The sequence below is a fragment of the Miniopterus natalensis genome, chromosome 17 (assembly GCF_054644295.1).
Source record: "Miniopterus natalensis isolate mMinNat1 chromosome 17, mMinNat1.hap1, whole genome shotgun sequence".
Taxonomy (NCBI): domain Eukaryota; kingdom Metazoa; phylum Chordata; class Mammalia; order Chiroptera; family Miniopteridae; genus Miniopterus; species Miniopterus natalensis.
This window is the reverse complement of record NC_142097.1, coordinates 24877007-24903191: the sequence shown is the minus strand read 5'-3', so window position 1 is coordinate 24903191 and position 26185 is coordinate 24877007. Positions and strand designations below refer to the sequence as shown.

Genomic DNA, 26185 nt, shown 5'->3' with positions numbered 1-26185 from the left:
AAGGAGACACTTTCGCCTTAGGACAAGGTGGTGGGGTTAGGGCGGAGGCAGAGGGGCACAGAGCAGGCCAGGGAACGGCAGCCTGCCCAGGGCAGAGCAGCACTGGACTGTCCCACTCCAGGACAACCCTGGAGATGGCCCTGCAGCACCCACTTCCTGTTGGGAGTTTAAGAGGCATCTTAGCCTGGTATCTGGAGCTCCAAGCTGGACCTGCAGGCCGGGCCTGGCCTGGCCACTCCCCCAGAGGGGGCTGGAGTGCGGGCTGGGAGAGGAGAGGGGTCAGAATCCCAAGACTGGCGGGACCCCAAATCCCTTGGCACCAGAAGGCTGAGGCCGCGCCCCCTGGTGCCCCTGGCAGCCTGGCGAATGGCCCTGCGCCCTCTGTCCTCACCTGGGTCGTGCGCCCTGGACGTGGCCCGAATGTCCCGAGCCGTCCGCCTCCGCGGGCTCCGAGCCAGCGGTGGAAGAGGTCCGGCTGTTCCGTCTGCTAAGTGCATTAGGCCGCCTCGCTTCCCTCCCTATCGCTGCTGCCATCGGACGGGTGGGGCGAACTCCGCTCTGGGGCCTCGGGGCGACCCTGGCGGAAGCCAGAACGCACTGTCCTTTCTGCAGTGGGGGGGGGGGCGGTGAGGGGGGGCGCTGGAGGCCCCAGGTGGCGTAGGAAAGGACGAAAAAGAGGCTTGGGGGAGGGGCGGAGAAGGGGAGTTGGGGTGACCTTCCTAGGGAAAGGGGTGGATGTTGGACAGGTGTCCCGGAGGAGAGGAGCCTGGGGGAAGTGGGGGTGCGCTGGGCCCTTGGGAGGAGGGCGCTGGGAAGTGGCGACTGGGGACAGGGCTAATTCGAACTCTGCCAAAGGGGAAGGGACGGCAGGCTGGGCAAAAGGGGTGCATGGCTGTGGGAGCCGGAGGAGAGCCACGGGAGTTGCTGGGGGCTGGCGCGGTCGGGGATCTAGGGGTTACGGGGTGGGAAGCTGGGGCGGGGACTTGGAGCAGCCCAGGTGAGGCGCAGGGTGGGAGGCGACCGGAGTCGAGGAGCAGGGGCCGGGACAGATGTTCCAGCGGCGGTCGCCGCCCACATCCCCGTGTGCCTGCGTCCGCGGCCAGGACGCTCCAGGAGGTGGGTGGGGTGGGGGAGATGCAGCGCCCAGTGGCCCGGGGCGGATCGGAGCTCCGCAGCCCCCGCCCCCGCAGCGGAGGGGTCGGGGCGGGGGTCCAGCCGCACATAAAGGGACCGCGAGGCCAGCGGGGCCCAGGGTGGGCCGCGGGAGCAGCATGAGCGCGGCAGACCCGAGTCACGCGGCGGGAGCAGCCCCCGGTTCGCACCCGGGCCAGGCGGCCGCGGCCTCGGCCTACCGGCGATTCGAGCCCCGAGCCTACCTCCGTAACAATTACGCGCCCCCGCGGGGGGACCTGAGCAGCCCCGACGGCGTCGGGCCCTGGAAGCTGGGCTGCTTGGCGCAGACCTTCGCCACTGGTGAGCGCGGGGAAACTGAAGCCCGGAGGACAAGAAGTCGTCAGGGAGCTAAAGGGGCTCGTGAGAGAGCCAGATGGGGACCAGGGAGCAGGGGGGGCGATGCTCAGGATTGAGAGGTGAGGTGGGCGATGCAGGAAAGGGATCAGGATCAAGAGAGATGCCGAGGAAGAACCGGAGACAGAGACTGGGGAGACCAGAGAGACAACCGGGAGAAGCTGCCTGGCACCTCAGGATTTCCCCACGTAATCCTCACTGGTAGGTAGAGCTTTACAGTTAAGTTCCTTTCTCAAGGTAAGTTTGTAGATGTTGAAGCCAGGACTCCGACTCTGGTTCGTCCTACTCCAGAGCCGATGCTTTTTCCAGATAGAGACACACAGAGGAGGAAGAGAGGGAAGAGGGCGGGAGAAGCAGGTGAGCGGGGTGTGACTGAGGCAGGGGCCGCCTGGACGGCGGGCATCGGGACCCTCTTCCTCTGCCCCATCCAGGTGAGGTGTCTGGACACACCCTCATCGACATTGGTTCAGGCCCCACCATATACCAGCTGCTCAGCGCCTGTGCCCACTTCGAGGATATCACCATGACTGACTTCCTGGAGGTGAACCGCCGGGAGCTGGGGCTCTGGCTGCGGCAAGAGCCTGGGGCCTTTGATTGGAGCGCGTACAGCCAGCATGTCTGCCTCATTGAGGGCAAGGGGTAAGGGCTAAGGGATGAGGGTCTGGTCTGACAGGGGGCCTCCCATGGGCCTGGGGCAGTCTTGAGCCCTGGCCCTGACGCCACTGTCTGTCCCTGCACAGTGAGTCCTGGCAGGAGAAGGAGCACCAGCTGCGAGCTAGGGTGAAGCGGGTCCTCCCCATCGACGTGCACCAGCCCCAGCCCCTGGGCGCTGGGAGCCTGGCGCCCCTGCCTGCCGATGCTCTGGTGTCTGCCTTTTGCCTGGAGGCGGTGAGCCCTGACCTTGCCAGCTTCCAGCGGGCCCTAGACCACATCACCACGCTGTTAAAGCCTGGGGGGCACCTCCTCCTCATTGGGGCCCTGGAGGAGTCGTGGTACCTGGCTGGGGAGGCCAGGCTAGAGGTGGTGCCCATGCGTGAGGAGGAGGTGAGGGAGGCCCTGGTGTGTAGTGGCTACAAGGTGCGGGACCTACGCACCTACACCATGCCTGCCCATCTTCGAACAGGCGTGGATGATGTCAAGGGCATCTTCTTTGCCTGGGCCCAGAAGAATGTTGGGGTGTGAGGCTCCAGTGCACCCAGCTCTGGGAGTCCTCAGCCACCCAGATTTCCTATTACTGGAGGTGGCCCCTAATAAAGAAATGTCTGTCCTGCTGAGTGTCAGTGCTGTCTGTGGATCTCTTGGGAAGCAACAAGGGCCCAGTGCTCTCTCTTGTGTTGTGGGGGTGTGGGAGGCACCAACGCTAGCCCTTTCCCGCAGAAGCTTCCATGAACACAGATTTCTGTATCACTCCTTCTCCCCAAACTAAGGCAGGCTTAGGTCAGAGGGACCTCAGTCAGCATGTGCTGTGTGCCAGGCACCTACTAGGTCCACCCGTCCTCACACTCAGCAACAGGTCCTGTTATCCTCTTTGCAGGTGAAGCTCAGAAAGGTTCAGACCAGAGAGGAGGAGGGGTGGGGAATTAGGAGACTAAAGTGGAATTTGCAGGGGGCAGGGTTACAATCCAGGCACAAACTGAGGTCCAGGGAAGTGAGAGGAAGAACAAGCACCAGCTCCCTCCCCCAGACTCCCACAAGCCAGACTGGAGGTCCACCCAGCTCTGCTGTGGCTCTATATCTGGTCCCTGCCATCCCTACCCCTACATGCCTAGGTAGAGACCCCACCTATCTGCTGCCTCCAGCCAGCGATGTTTCCTCCTTCCCTCTAAGCCCACCCTACTCACACAAATGGGCTGAACAAGGGTGGGTGAGGCTGAAAATTGATTTATTGAGAAAGTCTTTTGCTACCCTCCAACCATAAAATAGTTCTCAGGATCAAAATTAATTAACTTGGGTCACCCATGTCCCTGGAGTTGGAGTCCTAGCATAGTGCCCTCAACCCCAGGGAGGGGCAAGGCCACAGGGAAAGAGCAAGAATTGAGACTCCTACTCCACTCACAGGCTGCCTTTGAATGGAAAGTTTCTGGAGCTCCACATTCTATCCTTGTGGAGCAGGAATGGATGGGGACTGCCAGCAACTAGCAGGGGTCACCTTTACCAGGGTGCAGGCACAGTGTGGCCCCTGCCAGCCACAGCCTTTCCCCTCCTCCCTCAGATTGTCTTTCCTCCTGCCAAGGGTCCAGGCTCTGGCAAAGGAGCTTAGCAGGCAGGGCTCTGGGGTGGGGGAGGAGACCCGGAGTTTGGAGGGACCTCGAAGATCCCCATTTCCCTCCTCCCTCTGCCTCCCAAAGGGCTGGTTCTGGAGGGTGATCTTGAGTTGTGGGGGGTCCCTATGTGGTTTGCAAAGGGGGGGCAACAAACAGACATTTGCAGCCTGGATACCCATACCCCCAGCCAGAACTCGGAGCTACACTGGCTTTCTGCCAGGCCTGGGGCTTTGTGCAGAGTTGGTTGGGGCTCAATAAATGGTTGTTGATGGTGACTTAATTCCCTCATCCTGCTCCAACCTCCCCTCACTGTACGGCACACTCACCTGCACTCATACTCATCTCAGAGTCTATGTATATTCCCCTACCCACACTAACCCACCCGCCCCCAACACACACACTTTATTTATTTTTAATTTTTTATTGATTTTAGAGAGAGGAAGAGAGAGAGAAAAAAACATCAATTTGTTGTTCCATTTATTTATGCATTCATTGGTTGCTTCTTGTGTGTCCTGACCAGGGATCAAACCCACAATGTTGGCATATCAGGACAACGCTTTAACTAACTGAGCTGCCTGGCCAGGGCTTAACAACACATATACACACACACTTTAAAACCACTCACACCCTCCTCTCCACTGTCCAGACTGCACCAGGCCAGGGCTCACACACACTGTCCCACCCAGCATCCCATACATCCCAGGGCTATGCCAACCACCATGTCACCTACACACAGTCTGGTCTATACTCCCTTACACACTTGTGTGTAGGCTCCCAACTAGAAAAGCCCAGCCGGTGTGCTCAGTGGTTGAGCTTCGACCCATGCATTGGTCCGATCCCAATTCAGGGCACATGCCTGGGTTTGGGGTTCGATCCCCAGTGGGGGGCGTGCAGGAGGCAGTGGATCTATGTTGATGTTTCTCTCTCATAGATGTTTCTCTCTCTCCCTCTCCCTTCCTCTCTCTCTAAAATCAATTTAAAAAAACATGGGCCAGAGGGATTTCTGTCCTGGGTTCTTTGGGGTCCTGGTCTCAAAGGGGGAGTGTGGTGAGGCCTCCTATGGGTCTGGTTGGGTCAGTAGAGTGAGACTGCTCCCCAGTCCCAACAGGTTGGTCTCTTAAGATCCCATGGGGTGGAATGAGACCGGCCTTGAAATGTGGGCAGCCAAACAGCAAGCGTCTAGTGCCACCTAGTGGTCCCTGGAGGAGGGCACAGGGGATGATGGAGGGGGACCCCACTACATCCAGGAAGGCCTGGTACTTTGTCTCCCAGCGAGACAGAGGTCTCTGGGAACCATCCAGGTAGTGAGGGGGTGTGAGCAGGTGACTAATGGGGAAGTAGAGGCAGCCTTTCTCTTGGTGGAGCTAAGAACACAGTTCTACCCCAGTTCAATTGAGAAACCAGAGGGGCTACCCATCCTCTAGCCCTAGATCCTCAGAGACCAGGCCCAAACAGATGCCAAGACCTGTCAGGGCCACGTGGGGGTGAGCAAGGTAGTGGGCCAGTTACATGATTCTGGGCCTATACCCTTCAGGTCTAAGTTCAAAAAATAAATCATCTCAAGGACTGGGGAAAAGAGGAGCCAGCGGGAGGGGGCAGAATCCCCAATAGGGCAGACTCGCTCCCAGGGCCTTCAGTCCAGCTTTGATTCCTTCAACAGGTACAGGCTGTCCTCTTCCAGGAAGCTGTGAACAGAGGAAGCAGCCCACTGAAGCCTGGCTCGGGAGCGCCTCCTGGGGGCGGGGTGGGGTGAGTGCAGGCGAGCGGGCAGGGGGCGAAGCAGCAGAGAGCTCAGCCTCCCCTCCAGCGCCGGAGAGGAGGGGCACAAGGAAGGTGAGCTCTGGGCAGGGAGCAGTACTCACCTGAAAAAGAGGACGTGGACAGGGATGGTGCTGATGTGCCAAATGGCGTGGGCATCCAGGACCCAGAAGAGAGGTGGGAAGTCCAGCAGTTCCAGCAGGGACAGGCCCTGAAGCAGCAGGACCACCACCATGCACTTGCGTACGTGAGGCAGCTGCTGCTGGTTCCACAAGCACCAGGCCAGCCACCACACCAAGTTCACCAGGCCTGGGGGTGGGGTGGGGAGAGGCTCACTCCTGGACCCCCCCCCCCCCCCCCCCCCCGCGCAAAGCCTCCCCTATCCCACACTTTGACCCCAGGAACACCTCAGACTTTCCTCCCAGTCTCCCCTCTCCTACCCATATCTTTTCCCTTCCTCCACCCAAGGATCTTTCTAGAACCTCCTTCTCTAGGAATAGCACCAACACCGCCACTTCCACCCCAAGTCCAGCCCCCCCGGGGCCCCAGTCCTGCCTCACCAATTGCCACATTGGCCGCCAGGTTGTAGCCGTAGTCAAAGCGAACAAGGCTCAGGTATGAGATGTGCGCCGTCAGCATTAGCAGCAGGAGAGCCCGGAAGGCACTGGCCACAGTTGGGCGCTGTAGCCCCACAGTCCTGCCCCATCATCCAGAGCTGCTCAGATGGAAGGTGGTCCATCCCCAACAGCACTCCCTGAGGCACTGCCTCACCCCAACATCAGTACATGGAAGCCACTGCCCCTCTCCCCCACCAACAGGCCAGCTGGGCAGGTCTCCAATACCCCCCTGGGGCCAACTCCTATAGCTCCTTGGAAAGAGCCAGGGCCCCAAGTCCTACTCCAGGTGGCTGGGTGGCCCTTTTCTGCCCCCAGGGCCTGATTTTGCCCTTGCAGCAGCCGAAGTGGGCTCACCTGACACAGCACAGATAGATTGAGTGTAGGATGACGGTGGAGGCACAGAAGTAGTCCATTTTCTGAGGACAGGGAGAGCTGGATGAGGGGCCAGTGGAAGGGGAGTAGGAGGTGGACACAGCTTCATGGAGGGCAGGGCCCAGAGAGGACCCACCAGGGATGGGGAAAAGGAGGGGTGGCAGAAGACAGCCTATGGTGAGTGGGGTTGGTGTCTCCCACTTCTTCTGCCTATTGCTGTTTCACTTCTAAATTTAACAGACTGAACCTTGTATTCATATAACACAATTTTTAAACGCTGCTCAAGCAGTGAAGCTTTAGAGGTACTGGTGGAGGATGCCTGCCAAAACTCTGGAACATGAAAGCATGCCCAGAATTCAGAGTGCAATCAGAGGTCCACAGCTGTGGGCTCCAGTCTGACTGCACCCCTTTACTGGCTGGGTGATCCTGGGCAAGTGAATTCTCCTTTCCAAGGCTCAGCTGCCTCATCAGTTAAGAAGAGCCAATAATAGTGACACCTACCCCACGAGGGTTAAGTGAGGCTCAAGTGCACTAACAGGTTTACAATGCCCAGCACAGAGCATACGCTCCCTAAATGGAGTCAGCATGAAACCTAAGAGTCGGCTCTGTTCTACCCCTCTGGGAGCAGGAGGGGTGCTCACCTCTGTGAGGTCCGTTTCCTTGGTGTGGAAGACTGTGGACCAGAACCAAGCATTGAGGGAGACCTGAGGAGGAAGGTGGCTGGTAAGTGTGGCATCCCAAGGTGGGAAAGACCCCCCCAGAGGGATCACACCTGTCTCCCTTTTGGGAAGGGGCTCTTCAGGGCAGAGAAACGTGCTTCCTCTTGTTCCTGGAGCCCACCAAACAAATCTGTGCCCCTCCACTCCCACCTGGCTCAGCTTCCCACCACTCTGAACCCCCAAAGGGGGTGGGGGGCTTGAAGCCTCCACAGGTTTCCGGCCTGGCCTGGGAACAAGTTCTGGCCAAGTCAAATTCCCTGGTTACTCATTCCTAAGACAACAGCCCCTGGGGGGGCCTCGCCTCCTTCCCCAACTGGCAGGTGATGACAGCCCCACCTGGGCTGGGGAGCCAGTGACCTCAGCCTCTGGGGGCGGGAATGAAGTGGGTGGGGTGGAGGGGCTCGAGCCAGCTTGGGGTGTGTCTGGAGCAAGCAAGCAAGAGAGGAGATCAAGCAGATCCTACTGGGGCCAAGTCTCTGAGGAGGAGGAGGAGTCTCTGCCAACTGTGCCCAGCTTCCTGCTGGCTGGGCCGGCCCGACCCGCTGGACCAGTGGCTGCTGCTCTTAGCTCCGGGAGAGGAGCAGGGCTGGAGGGGCTGTGGTGGGCAAGGGCCAGGGGCGTAGTTGATGCCTTCTTCCTGGAAATTAACTGCAAAGAGACAGTATACCTTGTCTTACAAATGAGTCCTAGATCTTGTGGGGTTGGTGATGGCACTTTTTTTAGGGACTGCCGCATCCATGCAAAGGCCCAAATTACTAAAAGAAGGGTGGGCTGGGGTGGAGATACATACTTGGACTGGGAGGAAGGCCTGGGAAACCAGTGACAACCAGTAGTCAAAGGAAGAAACAGCCAGCCTGGATGCCCTGGAGGAAGGGAGCAATGCAGTAGGGTGGGACAACCCTGCCAGAGATGGGTAAAGGCCAGGAGCAGCTTACTTGGATTGGGTCCAGTACACCAGGAAAACAGACCAGGCGGGGGACGAAGGGGACAGGGGACCAAGGCGACTGAGGGAGCTGGGTAAGAAGCCACTCTCCACCAGGCACTGCAGCAGGAAGCTCAGACAGTAGGATGAGTTCCCTCATGAAGGACTGAGGGGGCTTCTAAGAGAATGGGAAGGACAGTGGAGAGGGGGCCAGCAGGGCTCTCCTTGCAAAGCTAGGAAGTCTCCGGAGACTTCTGTACTAGCCTGTATGGCCTAGGTCCTGGGCTCAGTCTTGCTGCTTATGCTCCTCAAGACCTCAGCAAAGGCCCGAGCTTTCCCCTGGGACACATCAGGCTGGCCTGGGTACTCCTTCATCCTGTTCCAGCCCCGAGCTCAGGTGATTATTCTAGGTCCAGTTGTTTCCTCCTTTGGGGACAGCCATCCTGTCCCATCCCTCGTGCTGTCCCTTTCCCAGAGATGGTAATGGAGGCATGGTCTGGAGGCTAGAACATGGGGCAGAATAGGGTGGCTTTTTGGACACTGCTCAGAGTGATGCTCAGAGTCAGCGTGGGGAAAGGAGCAGGCTCAGGGCTGGAGACCCAGGTGATCACGTGGGCCAGGTCTCCCAGGCAGGCCTGGAACAGGGACTTCCTTGGGGAGAATGGCCCTGAAGCCAGTGTGAGAGGGAGGCGGAGGGGAAGGCAGAAGGGACTGGAAGCCAGCCAGGCCTCCTTGTCACCAGGCAGGAAGAGGGTGACAAAAGACTGAGCTAAGTGGCAGTTGGAACACTGAAAGCATGGAGGGGGAAGCACAGGGCCAGGGCTTAGCTGTAGGGCTCAGGGGTGGGAGCTGCTTGGTCCCCTATTCAACTGCCCCAGCACCCCTGAAAAGTCCCCTCTCTACTGGGTAGTATCTCATTATTGGGGGCTCCTCTTCTGACCTTCTCCCAGGCCTGGGAGATAGTGTCATTAAGAATGTAGGCCCTGGGGCCAGACTGCCAGGGTTCAAATTCCAGCTCTGCATTCCCTGTGTGTCTTTGGGCAGGTTATTTAGCCTTTCTGTGTCTCAGTTTCCTCATCTGTAAAATGTGAATAGCCATAGTGTTGATAAGGAATTAAGGAGTAATGCAGGTACAGAGTACAGCCCAGTGTGCAGGGCAGGGTAAAACATCAGGTGTTATTTCTCCCCACCTCGTTGACCAGCATGGGACCCTCACACCTCTCCAAAGACCTGAGCAGCCAAGTCTGCCTCCCACTCTCCCTACAGGCCCAGGAAGTCTAGGTGGGAAAGGGGTGCTCTCCCTACAGCTGCCCAGGCCCATCCCACAGCTCCAGGCTGGGGACAGAATGTCAGAGCCTTTATAAAGAAATGGACCCTTGGTTCAAGTCCTGACTTAGCTCCTAAATAACTGTGTGATCTTGAGTGAATAATAGCTTCTCTGTGCCTCAGCTGCCTCACCTACAAAACAGGGTTAAAAACAGTACTCACTGCCTGAGAGGGTCATGAAGATGATGTCTGCGAAATGCCTGGCACAGAGAAGCCATTCAATAAATGGTTGCTGTTACTGTCTCCTGATATACAGTAGGTGCCGCATAAATGGCAGTTTTCTTCATCATGTCCAGCAAGCTGACCTCACAACATTTCCCTTTACCTGACTCCACCTTCCTCTTCCTTAAGGGTCACAATGTACTAGGTCAGACCATGGATCTCTTGATCCTAGAACACAGACACCTCAGCTAGAGGAAGAGCTCCCTCCTCCTGGCTCCTGGGCTACTATCCCACCAGAAGCAAGGAAGATATACTAGTGCCCTTCACTAAATTTGTAATCAAGATTCAAACGAAGTGGACAGACAGGGAAGGAAGGGAAAGCCCCCAAGATGCAAGTGTAGGGCTGCTCCTGGACTCCTCTGCCAAGCTTGAGTAGAATGGGAGGCAGATGGGCTAACTGGCCAATCAGACAGACCAGGAGGCCGATGGGCTGGCCCAGCAGGCGCCAAGAGCTTCTGGTAAACACTGAGGAGAGGGGGAGGCCAGGGGCAGGGTGCCAGTGAGGGTAGAAGTGAAGGGGACAGGGAAGAATGGGTGGACGGAGAGCAGGAGGTTGTTTCAGTCTGTTGGAAAATAGGAAAATTGAGACAAAAATATCATAGCCGTGAAACTGGTTGGATGCCAAGTGAGCCAAATCTGTCAGGAATTCGACCCCTGTGCTAAGCCCCAGTACTCGGGGCTGTCACTGACACCGTGGCAGTGGGGACAAGTGGGTCTTTAAATAGCTCAGTGTCTCAGAAGTGGGGGAGGCAGAATGTTAAATATGACGCCTGCTGCCATTCTGGCCTACCCCCACCATCCAGAGGCCACGGTGTCTCACGCCCTGCCTCACACAGGGCAAGCCTGCGCCAGTTCACTCCTGAGAAAGATGGGAAAGAGGCGGATGGAGATGGGAGGAGGTGGGCTTTTTACACCATCCAAAGGATTCTTTGATGTCCTGCCATTGCCTGTTTCACTGGCTCTTGTCTCACTATTGGGAGGTCCTTCCTGAAGTCTAACCATCATCCTGCTGCAGCCTCACTCTATTATCTCTTCTTGAAGTCTCCTCAGCAGAGGCAGAACACAGTACGTCCCCACCTCCACAAATCATCCTGCAGAGATGGTTTGGGCTACTCTGGCACCCCTCACCTCTACCCCTGAAGACCTTTCCTTGCTGGACGAAGGGGCAGGGAACTGGTTTGGCCTCCTAGCTTTGGCAGAGAGCAGGGGCTCCCAGTTCCATGAAATCAAAGGTCTGTGGTGTACAGAGCTTTGGGGGGCTCCCCTAAAGCCTGCCCGCTGCCCAGCCCGTGCTCAGACCTAAATCTCAAAGCTTCATTAGCCCTGCTGGGGGCAGGGTCTCCTCATTTCCCAAAGCAAAACTGAGACAACCCCCTTCCCCCAAGATCTAACCTGGAGCAGGTGAGGAGCCTTCCTACCCCACCCCAACAGAAATCAGGAGCCCCACTGCTCCAGAGGGCCGAGCCCAGGACGAAGTCCACTGCCACACCCTCCATACAGGGAGGATGCCTCCCTCCTGCAAACACTCACAGGACGAAAGATCGGGTGTAAAATCCAAACTGGATCATCAAAGGGAGCGTGGACACTAACAGTCTGTCCCTCAAGGGCCTAGCGGTGGCATGAGGGGATTCCATGTCCCAGAACACCATATCCTGTAGGGCGCCCTAAGACACAGGCCCCAGGTGTCTGCCTCTCCCAACCTAACAGCTCCTGCTCTGTCCCTGAGGGTCCTTGGATACCCCTGGGAAGTGTGACACCCCGCCAAGAAGGAAGCTGAGTGGCAGACGATAGTGAGATGAAAGATTCGAGAATCAGGAAGATGAAGACAAGAGGCGTGAAATGACCACTGGCTTCTGGTACATGGCAGGAAGACAAGCTGGGACGCTCTAAGGCCCACTCCCCCTATGTGTACATGCTGAGGCCTGACCAAGCCTTCAAGTCCCAGCTGAAGCCTCTCCTCCTCCCTGGGCTTCCCTGACAGACTTCTCCACGTGGTCTCCATGACATGACTCCCAGGCTTTCTACCCGAGCCCTCCCCAGCTCTGCCTGCACTCTGCCTCCCAACCTGGCTGGGCCTGTCCCTCCCACTGGGCTCAGCATCTAGGGCAGGGGCTTCAACTCCCACCTTGCTAACCCGTCTCTGCGCACAACAAATGCTCAACCAACATTTGTCATGGTCCATGGAGACAGCCCAGAAGAGGGGCTTCATGCTTGGGCCCCAGAGTCAGACAGCCCTGGATGTTAACCTGTCTCCACTATTCGCTAACTTGCTGGCTGGTAACTTTAGGCAAAGTTTTTCCTTATAGTGGTCGTAGGATTAAATGAGAAAATGTAGGTGAAGTACTTAGGACCATGTCTGATCACCTGATTTTTTGGTTCCATAATTCATAATAATAATTATTAATATTTGTTGACTGGACATTACTAGGGAGGATCAGAATTTCCCAGAGGCCTAATGGCATCATTCTCTGCCCTCCTCCTGGGCCCCATCTCCCAGGCTTCTCAGCACCCCCACACTGTCAGTTTTCCTACCATCCTCAGTTCTCATCTTCCTTGACTGTCCAGCAGAATTCAAGAGAATGGCCTGCTCTGTCCTTCCTGTGCTTGTCCTGGGATTCTCCCGACCATACTATATGCTGGTTTTCCCCCTGCCCCATGGGTCAGTCCTGTCTCCATGGCAGGCTTACCCTCCTCTCTCCGGCCATTACGTGTTGGGGTCCCTTAGGGCCCCGTCCCAGCCCCCTTCCCTTCTCGCCGCCTAAGCTCTCCCTGCTGATCTCATCTGCACTCACAGCTTCTAGCAGCCTCACAAGCAGAAACACAGGCGTCATCCTTGCTCCTCTCTCCTCACCTAACCCACCGCTGAAGTTTGTCAGCACAGCCCGGGTAATAAGAGTGGACTCTGGAGCCCCTCCCAAGACCCGTGCAGCCTCTCTAGCTACTGTGCCCTATGCTAAAACTACCAACCAAAACAAACAGACAAACAAAAACTACCAGTTAGTGCCCCGCATCCACTCCTGCCCCCTCCAATCTGTTCTCTATACAGTAGCCAAAATGAGTTTTCCAAACAATCTATTCATGAAATTCCTTCTCTCTGACCCTTATTGCTTCCTGACGCTTTGCAAGATCTAAAGTGCCCTAATGTACCCCCAGGCTCTTCATGGGCTGGCCCTGTCCACTGCCCACCTTCTCACCAGTCTCACCCCCCATTTCCTGGCAGACCTCCTGGCTGTTTGGGTCTTCATATAACCAAAGCTCTCTCCTGCCTGAGCACATTCTAAGTCTTTTCAGTAGGTGACTCCTCCTATTCTCCCCGAATTCACCTAGTTAACATGCACTCACCATTCTGATCTTTCCTTGTATGCCCCTTCCTCAGGGAAGCCTTCTCTGATTGCCCTATACTGGTCTAGTCCCCCATCACTCGCGCCCCACTACAGCACCTCTCTTCCACTGCACTTTTACATTCAATTGTATGACTGGTACCAGAGGGCAGAGAACCATCTGTTTTTATATACTTTTGGATTTCCAGCACCCAACAAAGTGCCTAGCACACAGTAGGTGCTCAATATATGAATGAATGGCTGCTTTGATGTCAGGAAGGTGAGTGAGTGGGGACTGTTTCCCTAAGGCTTACAGAGGGAGGTCTCATTTAAAGACCTCCACAGCATCCTTTAACTCTCACACACTCCCCCATGTTCTCACAGTGCAGATCTGTACCACAGTCCAAGCTTCTCACACAATTTCTGGCCGTGGATGCTGGCTCTTCTGACCAGTCACACTGTGAAGCTCAGACCCCTCTCTGGATACTCAGATGGAACATATTTCGGCTTCTCCCCGAATGGTCTAAGACCAGGCTGAGCTCTATCGAGATGGAGTGTTGTGGCTGCCACTGCTTCCAGGCCTGGGTTAGGGTTGAGACTGCTTCAGGTTCTCCAGAGGGGCCCTTGGGGTTTCAGCATGCTCCCTACCACCCATTTCCCTTCTATGTTTGTAAATCACCCTATTGGGGCTTTCAGCGGCTTCCTCCTCTAGGCAAGAACAATGTTTCTTTCCTCTCTCCCTCCTTACCAAACAGCCTGGCCTAGGACTCTGCTAGGAAGGTAAGGCCTGATCCAGCACCTTCCCTTTGTCTTCCCATGCCTGACCGCCCTCCAACTGCAACTTTAGCCCTGGGAAACAGGGGAAGCTCAGTGGGTGGAAGCTGTGCAGAGTGAGTGGGGATCTCAGAGTTCCTCTTTCCTAGATGTGGGTATAAAGCAGGAATCCTGCCAGGTTACCTACCCAGGCGAAGGTCATGCAGGTGGGGTACATAGGAGAGGAGGATGGCACAAGGGTGCGGTAGCGACAGAGCATCACCAGGCTGGCCAGTCCATTGAGGAAAGAGGCCACGGCAGAAGCTGGCTCTTGGAAGAACAGGAACCGGGAGAAGGGCCACTGAAAAAGGAACACATGGAGGGGGACTGAGGGGCAAGCAACCCCCAGCTGGCCCAACCTGCTCTTTCTTGACTTGCTGCATCAATAGGTCCTCAGCTGGGTCCTCAGCTCTGGACCTGGCCAAAACCTCAGGTTCAGTCCCTCTTCAAATCAGTGAGCTCCCCTTCAGTCCCTGGCCGAAGGTCATCCCTCTGTTCTGGCCAGTACTCAGCACTGTAAGCCTGGTCTCTGGGAAGACCAGGTGGGCAAGTGTAGATGGCTCAGTATGGCCTGGTAGAAACAGCATAGACCTGCCTATGCTGGTCCTAATCTCTCCTCTACCACTGATCACAGCCCTCTGAGCCTCAGCTTACTCTGTGACAAACTGGGGAGAATTCTTGCCAATAACTGGCTGGAACAAGATCATTACTGGATCAAAGGCACCACCAGCAAACTGTTTCTTGCTAGGCAATCTGAGGGCTCTAACTATTTTAATCCAGACTACTGAAGAAGCAACAGAGCACATGCTGGGATGGGTCAGGGAATTTGTCCTTGTAGCAAGGTGGGCATCCAACAACCCTAGGAAGCCCAACACCACTCTCTGAGGAGACCCTAGATCTTACTCCAAATCTAGAGGCAGGACATACTAGTCCCATCTGATTCCCATATAAAAACCAACAGATTTTGAGAAGAACAGGAACCCACCCCAAACAAACTCTCATTACCACACACTTCAGACTGTGGGGTCCAAGTGGGGGGTATATTTCCCCCACCACACTACCACCATCTACCTACCCTGACCCTCCAACTCACCTTGCCATGGAACTGAGGCACTTTGTGACCTTCCTGGAGGTAGAGGCCAACGGTAACCCACATACACTCATACTTACAGTCGTCCTGACAGGTCCAGCCTGAAACAGATAAATTGGTCCAGTGAACTACTTGGTATGGGAGGTACAGAGAAAGATTGCATGGGGCCTAAACTTGACTGCAGGCCAAGAGGGCCTGCAAGTTGAAAAGAACCAGAAGAAATCTCAAAATTCTAGGTTCCTACTTGGATGGATAAAAGATGGTGGGACATACACATAAGGGAAGGGGTATGTGTGTGTTCTAGGAGGCTGAGGTGTATAGTGAACAAACAGAGATGTTTCTTCTCTTCTCCTTTCACCCAAGACGAGGATCTTGGCATCTGACGGACTCATCTATGGACAGCTGGGTTTATGTTTACCTTTCCTGAACACAGGATTTGTTCTCACTCTCCAGGGAGGAACCCTTGCCATCTTACCCACCTCCTATAAAAATAAAGCCCAAATTCTTCAGTCTGACTTTTAAGGCCCCAAATTGTCTTCCCAACTTTATTTCCCAATACTCCTTTTCATGTACCCTGCTCCCTGAGAAAACTAAGCCTCTGGATGTGCCCACATCTGCCCAAGGCCTCCACTCTCTGTTCCCTCTCTCGAGATTAGAAAGGGATAGCAGAGAGAACAAACTTGTGAAACAGGCCAGAACTGGAAACTCTACATACCACTTACTGGCTGTGTGACTTTGGGCATGGCACTTAACTTCTCTGAGTTCCCCATCTGTAAAATCGGAATCTACCTGAAAGGGTTGTTAAAACTGACTGTTTCGACACCTGTCACAGAAGGTGCCCTGTATGGCCACAGGTCCAAGTTTAAGGTATCCATCCTGACGCCTTTCCTTCTCAAAATGTTCCAAGATGATTGCTGCCCCCAAACCCTCAAAGCTATAAACGATTCCCTCCTCCCCTATATGCTCCTGTTGTTTAATCTAAGGACCTTTTAGGGCTGGAATCATCCTCTACCTTGCTCTTAAGAAGGTTCATGTTCCCATGGGGACTGTGATTTCAGTGTCATTCCAGGGCCTGAACCCAGCAGTATTAAATAAATACCCGTTTGGCTGAATAGATAAAAAGTAAATGAAAGTTGCTGGGAAAATAAAACTGGCTGATGGGCCTCTCATTACTCCTGGTTTCCACTCACACTCATAAGAGATCCTGGGCAGGAAACTAAGGTTCAGAGCTTGCAGAGGGGTATCTGGGCGCGAAAGAGGCGGGGCCAAGGCGAAGGGCGGGGCTTACGGGCGGGGCTTACCTGCTAGGCTCATGTAGATTGGCTGGTGGGAGCGGAAGTGCTTCAGTGCGGCCCCTGAGCAGTTCCGCTCCTCACACCGGAGTACGCAGTCGCGATACACCGGCTCGCGGTCGCCCAGGGAGCCGCTGGCTAGTGCGGCCGCCCCGGCGAGCAGCACCAGCCGCGCGGTCCTCCCGGCCATCCTTCACCTTGGCCTCCGCCGGCGGAGAAGCTTACGCGCCTTCACATCCGGAGTAACCGGAAGTACCTTCGTTTTCTATTTCCCTGCTGACGTCTACTTTGTTTAAATAAAAAGTACCCGGATTTTCGTGGGCGTCTGTCCCGCCCCTTGTTTTACTGTCATCTCCATATATGGAGGCGACAGGGTTAAGGGAAGGAGGACGCCAGGTGGGTTAAGGCGCAAAATAAAGTGGTCTTTTATCAACATCCGTCTTGTTTCTTCCCCAGGGTCTCTATTTGAGGTAGGGCTATTTTTCTGTCACCAGGCTTGTTGGGTTTCACTTCCTAATATACCTGGAACTGTCCACTCCTCTCCTCCTGGGCACCACCACGCTGGTTAAAGACCATCTGTCGCGAGACAGCCTCAGTGGCCTCTTACCGAGTCTCCTTGCCTCTTCTTTTTCCCCCTCCAGTCCAAACTCCATTTCCAAAAATTCAAATTTGACCATGTCACTTTCCTTCTTTACTGGTTCCCAATTACCTCGGGATAGAATAACCACCAGCCCTGCACGATTTGGCCCCTGCCCACTGGTCTTCCTCACTCCCCTGCCCCAGACCTACCTCAAGGGGCCCCGTCTCTCCAGCCTCCTGGCTTTGTCTCCTCTATATCACTCTAACTCTCACTCCTTTTTATTCTTCTAGTCTCCATTTAAACATCACTTCTGACGGTGATAACACGTGGAGGATGATAGAACGTGCACTGGTCCGTTTTCCCCAGGCAGTCTTGTTTACCACTCCCAACACTAGCACGTAATTTGGCTCCTGGTAGGTGCTAAGAACGTGTTTTCTTGTTTGTTTGTTTTTTAAATGAATGAACAGTGTAATTAAAGGTAAGACTCTGGGTGCAAATCCAGGGTTGTCAGATCACCAGCATAGTTCGGACCACACTGAAAATAGGAGAGGGGTAATATTTCAAGGAAAACTAAGAGGAGGACCTTTAGGAATAGGATACTTTCTTTAGCACTCCCTCCTTCCGCACTACTACCATCAACATACACACACACACCTCAATGAAGCATGGCAGCCTCGCAGTTAGATGCATAATTAGTGTGTATAGATTAATGACTGTCTTTCCTCCTCCCCCACTCTCTTCACCCCAGTCCACTTTTCTTTTTTATCTTAGGTGAAATGAGCAGGAAGTAAAATTGGATTCCATTCACTTACACATTAAGGAAACATTTCCTGAGCCCTTAGGTCTAGCACCATTCAAGACAAGGCACAACTCCAGGAGGCATCATTCATTTTTGTATTTGTATAGTGTCCCCTGGAGTTGAGCACTGGTCGTTACTGATTGGGAAGCTGAACTAAACAAAAACAACCCCTCAGCCCCTCCAGGAGCTAATCAGAAACAATCAGGTGCTAATACTACTTTGCATCTGTTAGACCAGTCCTTTTATAATACATTATTTCTTTTGTCCTTAGCGTAACTCTGAGATGAATGTTTGCATGAGGAAATATAGGATTAAAGAGAATGAGATACTCACAAAGCAGGATTCTCCCTTTGAGAGAACTCCAAGCGAGCTATGAGGCTTTTTCAAAACACTTTCAAGTTTCCAATTTTGGAGACCTCATTCTATATTATATCAAACACATTAATATAAGGTGTCAATACCCCGAATTAAGTAAAACTTATAAACAACTATATATAGTTGAGTTGCTATTAATAGTTGACATATTGTTTTATTTTGTATACATTTAATAAAATATTAATTTTTATATTTTTCTTATATTTTGGAACTAACAAATTAGTTCAGGTCTCAAATATTTTATAGGTTCTTGAAAACTCATGCCTACATGCCTGATGGAGAAAACAATCCAAGGGTCAGGTGGAGGGAGACAGTGGAGACTTCTGTCACGTTGTCCTGGTGAGAGATGCAGTGTTGTCTCTCTGGGACATCGTCTGTGGGTTTTCCCACTCAGCACAGCCCTGCATCTCTAGACAATTATGGGGCTTCTCTTTCTCCCAACTTTTCAGTCAAGAGCCATCTCTTCCCCACTGAGCCCCCTTAGCTTAATCTGCTTCCTAACTTGTATTCGGTTTCCTGTGTGAGTCACAGCTTTCAAAGTCATTGATTCACTCCTTCCACTCAGGCTTATTGAGCCCTACTCGGTGTCAGACATTGCACAAGGAAAAAGAAAGATGAACCAGCAATGGTTCCCAGTTTAGGGAGGAGAAAGACAAACAGTTCAGTGTGCTGAAGGCTCACAGGCAAACTGACTGTATTCTTAGAACAAAAATTGGGGGACAGTTTACAATGAGGGTTCTTTATTCATCAACTATTTATTGCAGTTTACCATGTTCGAGGCTGTAGAGACAGTGATGAACAAGGCACTGTCCTCATGGTCAGAGAAGGGAGATAGGCAATTAACAAATATCAAGCAAAAGACCAAGATAATTTCACTGCTAATGTAAGAGCACATTGGTATGATCACTATGTAAGATCATTTAGCACTATTAGACTATAAATTATACATAACTCTTAATTCTGCAATTTGCACCAACCCTCAAAGCAGCAATTTCTCTCCTAGATATATCTGCACAAGTGCAAAATGGTGTAAGTACAAAGCTATTCATTACAACATTGTTATTTTCAATAGAAAAAGAAAAGGAAACAACTAAATGTACATCAATAGGGAATGAATTACATTATTGAGAGAGATCCATATAATTGCAATGGAATGCTGAACAAAAATTAATAGGAATGGAGCAGATTTGTAATGTACTGACATGGAAAAACCTTCATATTCTTGGTAAATGTGAAAAGCGAGATGTAGAACAGTATGTGTGTGTGTGTGTCTATACATGTTACTTCATGTGAAGGAAAATAAGGTGTATAGTGTATATTGTTTGTTATTTTAGAGAATATATCTAGAAGGACATAATAAGAAAGTGAAAATAGCCCTGGGCGATGTGGCGCAGTGGTTAGAGCATCCACCCCCACACACTGAAGGGTCACAGGCTCGATTCCCGGTCAAGGGCACAAACCTTGGTTGTGAGTTCGTTCTGGCCCAAGTTGGGGCACATGGGGGAGACCAGCCAATCCATGTGTCTCTCTCACATGCATGAGGTTTCTCTCTCTCTCCCCCTCTCCCTCCCTCCCTTCCATTCTCTCTAAAGATCAATGGGAAAAATATCATCAGGTTAGGATTAACAAAACAAAAAAAAGAAAGTGGAAATAGTTGTTGCATCTGGACAGAAGTAAAACTGTGTCTGGGTGACAGGGAAGTGAGGGACACCTTTTATCCTTGTACCTTTTAAATTTTGTACCATCTGTATATATCATCAATTAAAAACAAAGAAAAATGTTAAAAGAACAATTTTATATAGTCACAAGTGTTGAGTTATGTGATTGGATAATGCAATAGTGAGAAAGTTAGGGAATGGAGAGGGAGGGAGAGGCTACCCTGGGTGGTCAGAGAAAGCCTTTTTGAGAAAGTAACATTTGAGCTGAAACCTGCATGACCAGAAGGAACCGGCTCTGCAAACACCTCAGGGCAGATTGTTCTACGCTGAGAGAACAGCCAGTGCAAAGGCCCTAAAGCAGGAACAAACTTGGCATCTTTGAAAAACAAAAAAAGGTCAAGGTGAAAGGTTTAGGCAAAGGGAAGCCCTTGAGAGGTGTTTTAGCACTGAAGTGAATTAAGTCATCTTATTGTTATTTAAAACATTCACTTTGACTATTGTGGGGAAGAAGGAGGAGGGCAGAACTGAAAGGGACCAGAGCAGCCCTGGGAGCTCAAAGGCTCGCGTTTCCACCCAAGGACAACTGACAGCAGCTTAGACTAGCAGGTGGTGGCAGTGGAAAAAGTGTAGACGTATTGGAGGAGCAATTGATAGATCTTAAAGAATGATTCGCTATAAAGGGCAAGATAATAGAAATTAAAAATGTGGGTTCAGTGAATAAAATTATTTGAAACTAGAATTGTCCCCCCCAAATCAGATCTTCATGATTGCCATAGTTTTATGCTTCTGGGAGCTTATTGGTGTCAGGGCCAGAGAAACTTTTAGTTCTTCCGGTTGGTCAAATAATTCAAAAGACATACAGCATTAGCCCTGGAAGTTTAGCTCAACTGGTTAGAGCATCGTCCTGATATGTCAAGGTTGTAGGTTCGATCCCCAGTCAGGGCACAGACAGAAATCAACCAATGAATGCTTAAATAAGTGGAACAACAAACCCTTGTTCCTCTCTCCCTCCCTCCTTCCCTTCCTCTCTTTCTCTCTAAAATCAAGAAATTATATATAAAAGAGACATACAGCATATTAACAAGAGAAAATCAAATTTTAATATGTCCTCACAGGGAATTCACATAAGCATGGAAATTCTAAAAACGATCAAAAGGAGGTATGTATGTCATTTTGGACTAAGGAAGGGGAGGTGGGCAATTTATAGGTAAACAAAAATGAGCAAAGATTTGGTAAACAAATTCTTTCAGGGCCACCTAGAAACAATGGGGCACAGAGGGTAATCTAACAAACAGATTTTTGCTTGGATCCTCCCAGTCTGCCACACTTCATTCATAGGCACTAAGGTGATTATGTTAAGTTTCCCTTCCTGAAGCAGGATCTTCTAACTGAATCTCTTTAGGCAGGTGAGGGGGAGGTAAAAACAAACAAACAAAACTCACAGGATTTGTTGGGCTTTGACTGTTTTCAGCTCAAAATTATCTGCCTGCCAGGGTGGCACATTCTGGGGAGACTTTTTTCCAACCCCCATACTAGTCTCCTTTTCCTCAAACCAAAAGCCAGAAGCAAGCAAGTCCTCATTCAAACCCCAGTGGTCTGTATCTCCAGCAGAAGGGGGTTAAGCTTGGGGTCCTGAAGGGCTAAATGGAGCAGGAAGAACCAGTGCTTGTGAAACAAAGAATTTGAAAATTGGCAAAGAGATGGTTCAATAGGGCTTTAAGGGATAAGCATGAGGTTTTGAAGGGGTCACTGTCCTCACTCCAAATCCTAAAACACTGTGACCAAGAACCATTCAATCCAACTCTCACATTTCAGACCGAAAAGTGAAGCCTTGTACAAGGCCACACAGTCCGCTGTTAGGAAAGACCCCCAGCGCATATTGAGTGGCTGGCACAAACACTGACATCACAGGACATAGGAACACAAATCCTGACAACCCTGTATGCACATGCCAGGATGAAAGCCATGTGTACTTTATGTACATGCATTAAAGCCAGGTGAGCCCTGGGTGGTGTGGCTTGGTTGGTTGGAGCATCGCTTCGTACACCAAAAGGAGGTGGCAGGTTCGATCCTGGGTTAGGGCAAGTAAGGGAAGCAGCTGATCGATGTTTCTCTCTCACATCGATTTTTTCTCTCTTCCTCTGTCTAAATCAATTAAAGCCAGGTGAGGCTGAGAGTAAAGAGTGTTTTTTGTCTTGGCAAAGCAGCATAGGGAGAGAGAAAGGCCTTGGGCATGCACACCTGAAATGGGGGTGAGAGGGGGTGAGAGTGGCTGAGAGGGGCTGAGGGAAATGATCAGCATGCCCAGGGTCAGCTTGTTCGGTGTGCTCCTTTTTTAACTCCGGGAGTGGGTCTAACCCTGGGCCCAGGGAATGACCTTCCAGTAGTTAGGTTGCAAGTAGTCTTAAAAAGCCACCTTTAGGAAGTACAGATTTTGTTATCAAAATCTTCCAAATTACTCTCCTGTGGCCCCAGGGAGGGCTGGTGCCTGCTTTCTGAAGGCCCTTTCCAAGTAACTAATTCAACAGACACTTCCCCAGCAATCCATATCCCAGGCTCGAGGCCCGGTGGGGTAGGCCTCAGTTTGTGGCCTGGACCTCGGACTGTGGACCGTCTCCTCCCTTTTTCTGTTTGTTTTCAGTCCTCTGACCCAGGCTGGCTGAGGAGGTAGGCAGAGGGAGGAGACTGGTGCACGCGTGCGCGCGCGCGTGCGCGCGCGCGCGCGCACACACACACACACACACACACACACACACACACACACACACACACACACAGCGTCTCCGGTGGCCCCCCAGTCTCAGTGACTGGTCAATGATTGATTGGCATTTCACAGGCCACTGGTTCCAGATCCCAGTTTGTTGACCCTTAGAGGTCACCTTCCCCTAAGCCAGAGCCCCTTCCTGCCTCTCTGGTGCCAGTGGTCACCTCCACTGCCCACAGGCTGGGTACCTGTTGCCCAAAGACCGTCTCATGCAGATCTCATGCGTCTGTCCTCTGCCCCTTGGTTGGCTCCCCTCTGTCCTCTTGTCTCCTTCCCCACAGTCCTTACTGGACCCCGCTGGGAAACTCTCAGGCTCCTCCAGCAACCACGTTGGTCCCCCAGACCCCTCCCTCCCCGTGTGTCCCCCTCCCAGCCTTTGTCCCTCTGACATCCTCTTTCCTGAGCTCTCCTGCCAGGCCCTGCTGGAAGGGCAGTGGAGGAGAGAATCGAATCAGCAGCACCCACCCCTGCCCCCCTTCCTCTCCTCTTGTCAAACAGCAGACAAGGTTTTTCCCCTTCCTTCCAGGCTCTGAATGGGCTCATTCTCTCTGGGAGCCTCAGCCCTTCTCTTGCCTCCTCCCCCAGGCGTGAGTTCTGACCTCCGCTCCTCCCCATCCCATTCTGGGCCCACTTGCTCTGCCCCCTCTTGGCAGCCCGCTGGGACTGACCATTGTCTCCGGTTTGGGTTTCCTTCAGGGATCTGAGATGCTGAGAGGGTGGGCTTGGTTTGGCTGGGCAGGAGAGAGGGGTGGGACTGGTAGTTAGTTACTCAGATTTCTTGGAGGACCCTCTTCTGGATCCCCTGCAGGGGCGTGGGGTGAAGGTGGGTTCATGGCACCCTTGATTCCGGGCTTTGGAGCAGAACGGATGAACCTCAGGTTTCTTCTTCTGCAAAACAAAGACAGTTAACACCCACCTCCTCTGGCGCCCTAGGACTCAGTGAGATGAGGAGTATGACTCTAGGACAGAGTGGCACAGAGTAGGGGGTCCAGTAAAAGCTGGTGACACAGCAGCTTTCCTGGCTGGAACAGCCCTCCTGACTCAATGTCAGGGGAAGGTGGGCCTGGAGGAGAAGGGACATCTATAACCCTGACCCTAACACCGAATGCACACAGGTCCAGGTGCAAGCCCTCCAGCATGTGACCAGCAAGTGACTCTTGGAGCCAGGTCACTGTCTCCTCACCCTGAGGGGCTGATAGGCATCTTGACCAGGTCTTGGGCTGTGTGATGTGGTGAGAGTGAGGGGGTGATTTTGCTGGCTGTTCAACTTTTCCTCATTAGCCCTGAGAGGGTCCTGGGAAAATTGGTTAACTCGTTTGAGCCTCTGTTTCCTTGACCTTCACCCTCTCTAACTTTTAACTTGAGCCCTAGAGAAGATAGGGGTACTGATGCTCATCCTGAAGGGCAGCTGTGTCCCCATACACAGCAGTATTTTTTGAATGTTTGTGACTATCATCCATGGAATAAATCCATTGGACCTCATCACCAGAACACACATACCATTCCTCACACTTACCCTTACTGCATATGATGTTCATGACTCTTTTCTTATCCCATTTTATTTCTTTAAAAAAAAATTATTTATTTATTTTTAGAGAGAGAGGAAGAGAGAAACACCGATCTGTCGTTCCACCCATCCATGCATTCACTGGTTGACTCCTGTAGTACCTCTACCTGGGATCGAACCTGAAACACTGGTGCATCGGGACAATGATCCAACCAACTGAGCTGCCTGGCCAGGGCACTCCATTCTGTTTTTAAGCAAACAAAAACCTTGTCTAAGTTATCTAAATTGGGTTCATGACTGACCTAATAGAACCTGACCTGTAGTTTGTACATCACTGGTTAGAACTGGAACATGTGTCAAATTTTGTATTCACAACTTCATATGCTCCTTTTCCTAAGGAGAGGCTCCCAAATTTCATAAGCTTCAGGCCCCACAAAACCTAGATCTGCTGCAGAATAAACTAGACCTGAGACCATTTATTGAGTAATTACTATGTGCCAAGTACTGTGCTGAGTGCTTCAGTAGCATTTCTCCTTTAACCCCCAGCACAGAAAGCGAGATGTTATTTTACAAGTGAGCAAACAGACCAAGGAAGGCTCAGTCACTTGCCTAAGGTCACACAGCTAACATGTGGTGGAGATTTGAATGCAGGTCTTTCTGATCCTAGAGCACCCTATTCTCAATGCCCACTACTATGAAAGTGCCTGCCTGGCACTATGCTCAAGGATATGGAAGCAGGTTAAGAAATGCTGCCCTAGCCAGTTTCGCTCAGTAGTTATAGGGTCGGCCCTCAGACTGAAGGGTCCCGGGTTTGATTCTGGCCAAGGGCACATACCTAGGTTGCAGGCTCGATCTCCAGCTCCGTTCAGGGTGCATTCAGAAGGCAACCAATCAATGTGTCTCTCATGTGGATGTTTGGCTCTCACTCTCTCTCTCTCTCTCCCTTCCACTCTCTCTGAAAGAGCAATGGAAAAAATATCCTCAGGTGAGGATTAAAAAAAATAAAAATAGAAATGCTAGTGTCTAGCCCTGTCCCTGTAGCTCAATTGTTTGGAGCATCGTCCACATACGCCAAGGTGCAGGTTAGATCCCCACTCACTCAGGGCATATAAAAGAATCGACCAATGAATGCATAAGTAAGTGGAACAGCAAATCGATGTTTCTCTCTCCCTCTCTCAAATCAATAAATTTAACAAAAGAAGAAGAAACAAATGTGTCCATTCTTCAGTCCCCGGTAGGTGCCTCTGACCCCCTCTTGAGCTGCACAAGCATGCTCTTGGCTGGGGCATTCCAACCAGAGTGGCCAGATTTAACAAATTAAAAATAAGGATGCCCAGTTAAATTTGAATTTCAGATAAACAAGAAATAGTTTGTTAGTGTAAGTTGTATGTCCCATGAAACATTTTGTTGGAATTTCCAACCAAAACATGCCCCCCCCCATCACTGGGCCTTAAGTGCAGGTTCAGGGGCTCCAGGTGGAATGCAGGGTAGGGAGGTGGAATTGAGCAGGCTAATGAAAGGCAAGGGACAGAGAAGAAACCTTGGATAAATTCCTTGGATAAATTGGTGCTGAGTGGCCCAGTAGTAAAGAAACAAGAGGGATAGTCTTCAAATTGGAGGTCCCTCTCTCCCCAAACTTGTAGACCCTCTTAAAACCGTGCTTTTCAGACTAGGCAAGATACCTAAAAGATTTGGGAAGGTAGTCCAGGGAGTCCACAAATTAAACAACACACGCCCCTCCTTGACTACCAATGTTACTTAAGGATGTGGTGGGAAAACTATTATTTGATATTAAAACGAATAGGCATGTGATGGAGTGGGATGCAAACTCGCCAGGAATGTTTACGATAAAACCTGCGACTTAAAAGGGGATGGAGGACCCCCTAAAGCATTTGCCCCAGACTCCTGGGGGAGAGGGCGCAATCCCCTCCTCAGCTTTTAGGGGTTCCCCACGGAGACGGGCGGGAAGGGCTGCGGGCACCCAGCGCGTCGCGGCGCGGGGAGGGACGCACCCGGGCCTGCGCGCGGGGAGGGAGAAAGTGAAGGCCGGAGCTGCCACTCCCAGGGACTTGCTGGAATGTAGTCGGAGGGGGCGGGGGGGCGAGCCGAGAGCGCGCTGGCTCCCAATCACGGGAGGAGGAGGCGGTGTAGGAGGAGGGCTGCCTCGAGGAAGTACAAGAATGAAGTTGTGGAGCTGAGATTCCCCGCATCGTGCCCTGAGAGCCGACGAGAGCCCCCACCCCCGAGGCAGCTGCCCGCC

General features: G+C 52.4%; 2 protein-coding genes across 4 annotated transcripts; one reads left to right on the top strand and one right to left on the bottom strand.

Annotated features, from left to right (window-relative positions):
• The first annotated feature begins 1271 nt into the window (after positions 1-1271).
• PNMT (phenylethanolamine N-methyltransferase) lies at positions 1272-2709 on the top strand. The gene is made up of 3 exons (XM_016202224.2): positions 1272-1473; positions 1959-2166; positions 2268-2709. The coding sequence occupies exons 1-3, from the start codon at positions 1272-1274 to the stop codon at positions 2707-2709; spliced, it is 852 nt and encodes a 283-aa protein (XP_016057710.2).
• A 1542-nt stretch (positions 2710-4251) lies between these two features.
• On the bottom strand, positions 4252-16462 carry PGAP3 (post-GPI attachment to proteins phospholipase 3). 3 transcript variants are annotated; one of them, XM_016202272.2, is made up of 8 exons: positions 16252-16462; positions 14954-15051; positions 14009-14161; positions 7180-7242; positions 6521-6582; positions 6110-6246; positions 5654-5858; positions 4252-5476 (listed from the first exon to the last, which is right to left on the bottom strand). In XM_016202272.2, the coding sequence occupies exons 1-8, from the start codon at positions 16430-16432 to the stop codon at positions 5425-5427; spliced, it is 951 nt and encodes a 316-aa protein (XP_016057758.1). In that variant the 5' UTR covers positions 16433-16462; the 3' UTR covers positions 4252-5424. The 3 variants fall into 3 exon arrangements, with proteins under 3 accessions (XP_016057758.1, XP_016057759.2, XP_087682268.1); XM_016202273.2 differs by lacking the exon at positions 6110-6246; XM_087826142.1 differs by lacking the exon at positions 6110-6246 and having other exon boundaries at positions 5356-5476; positions 5654-5760.
• Between the last annotated feature and the right edge of the window lie 9723 nt (positions 16463-26185).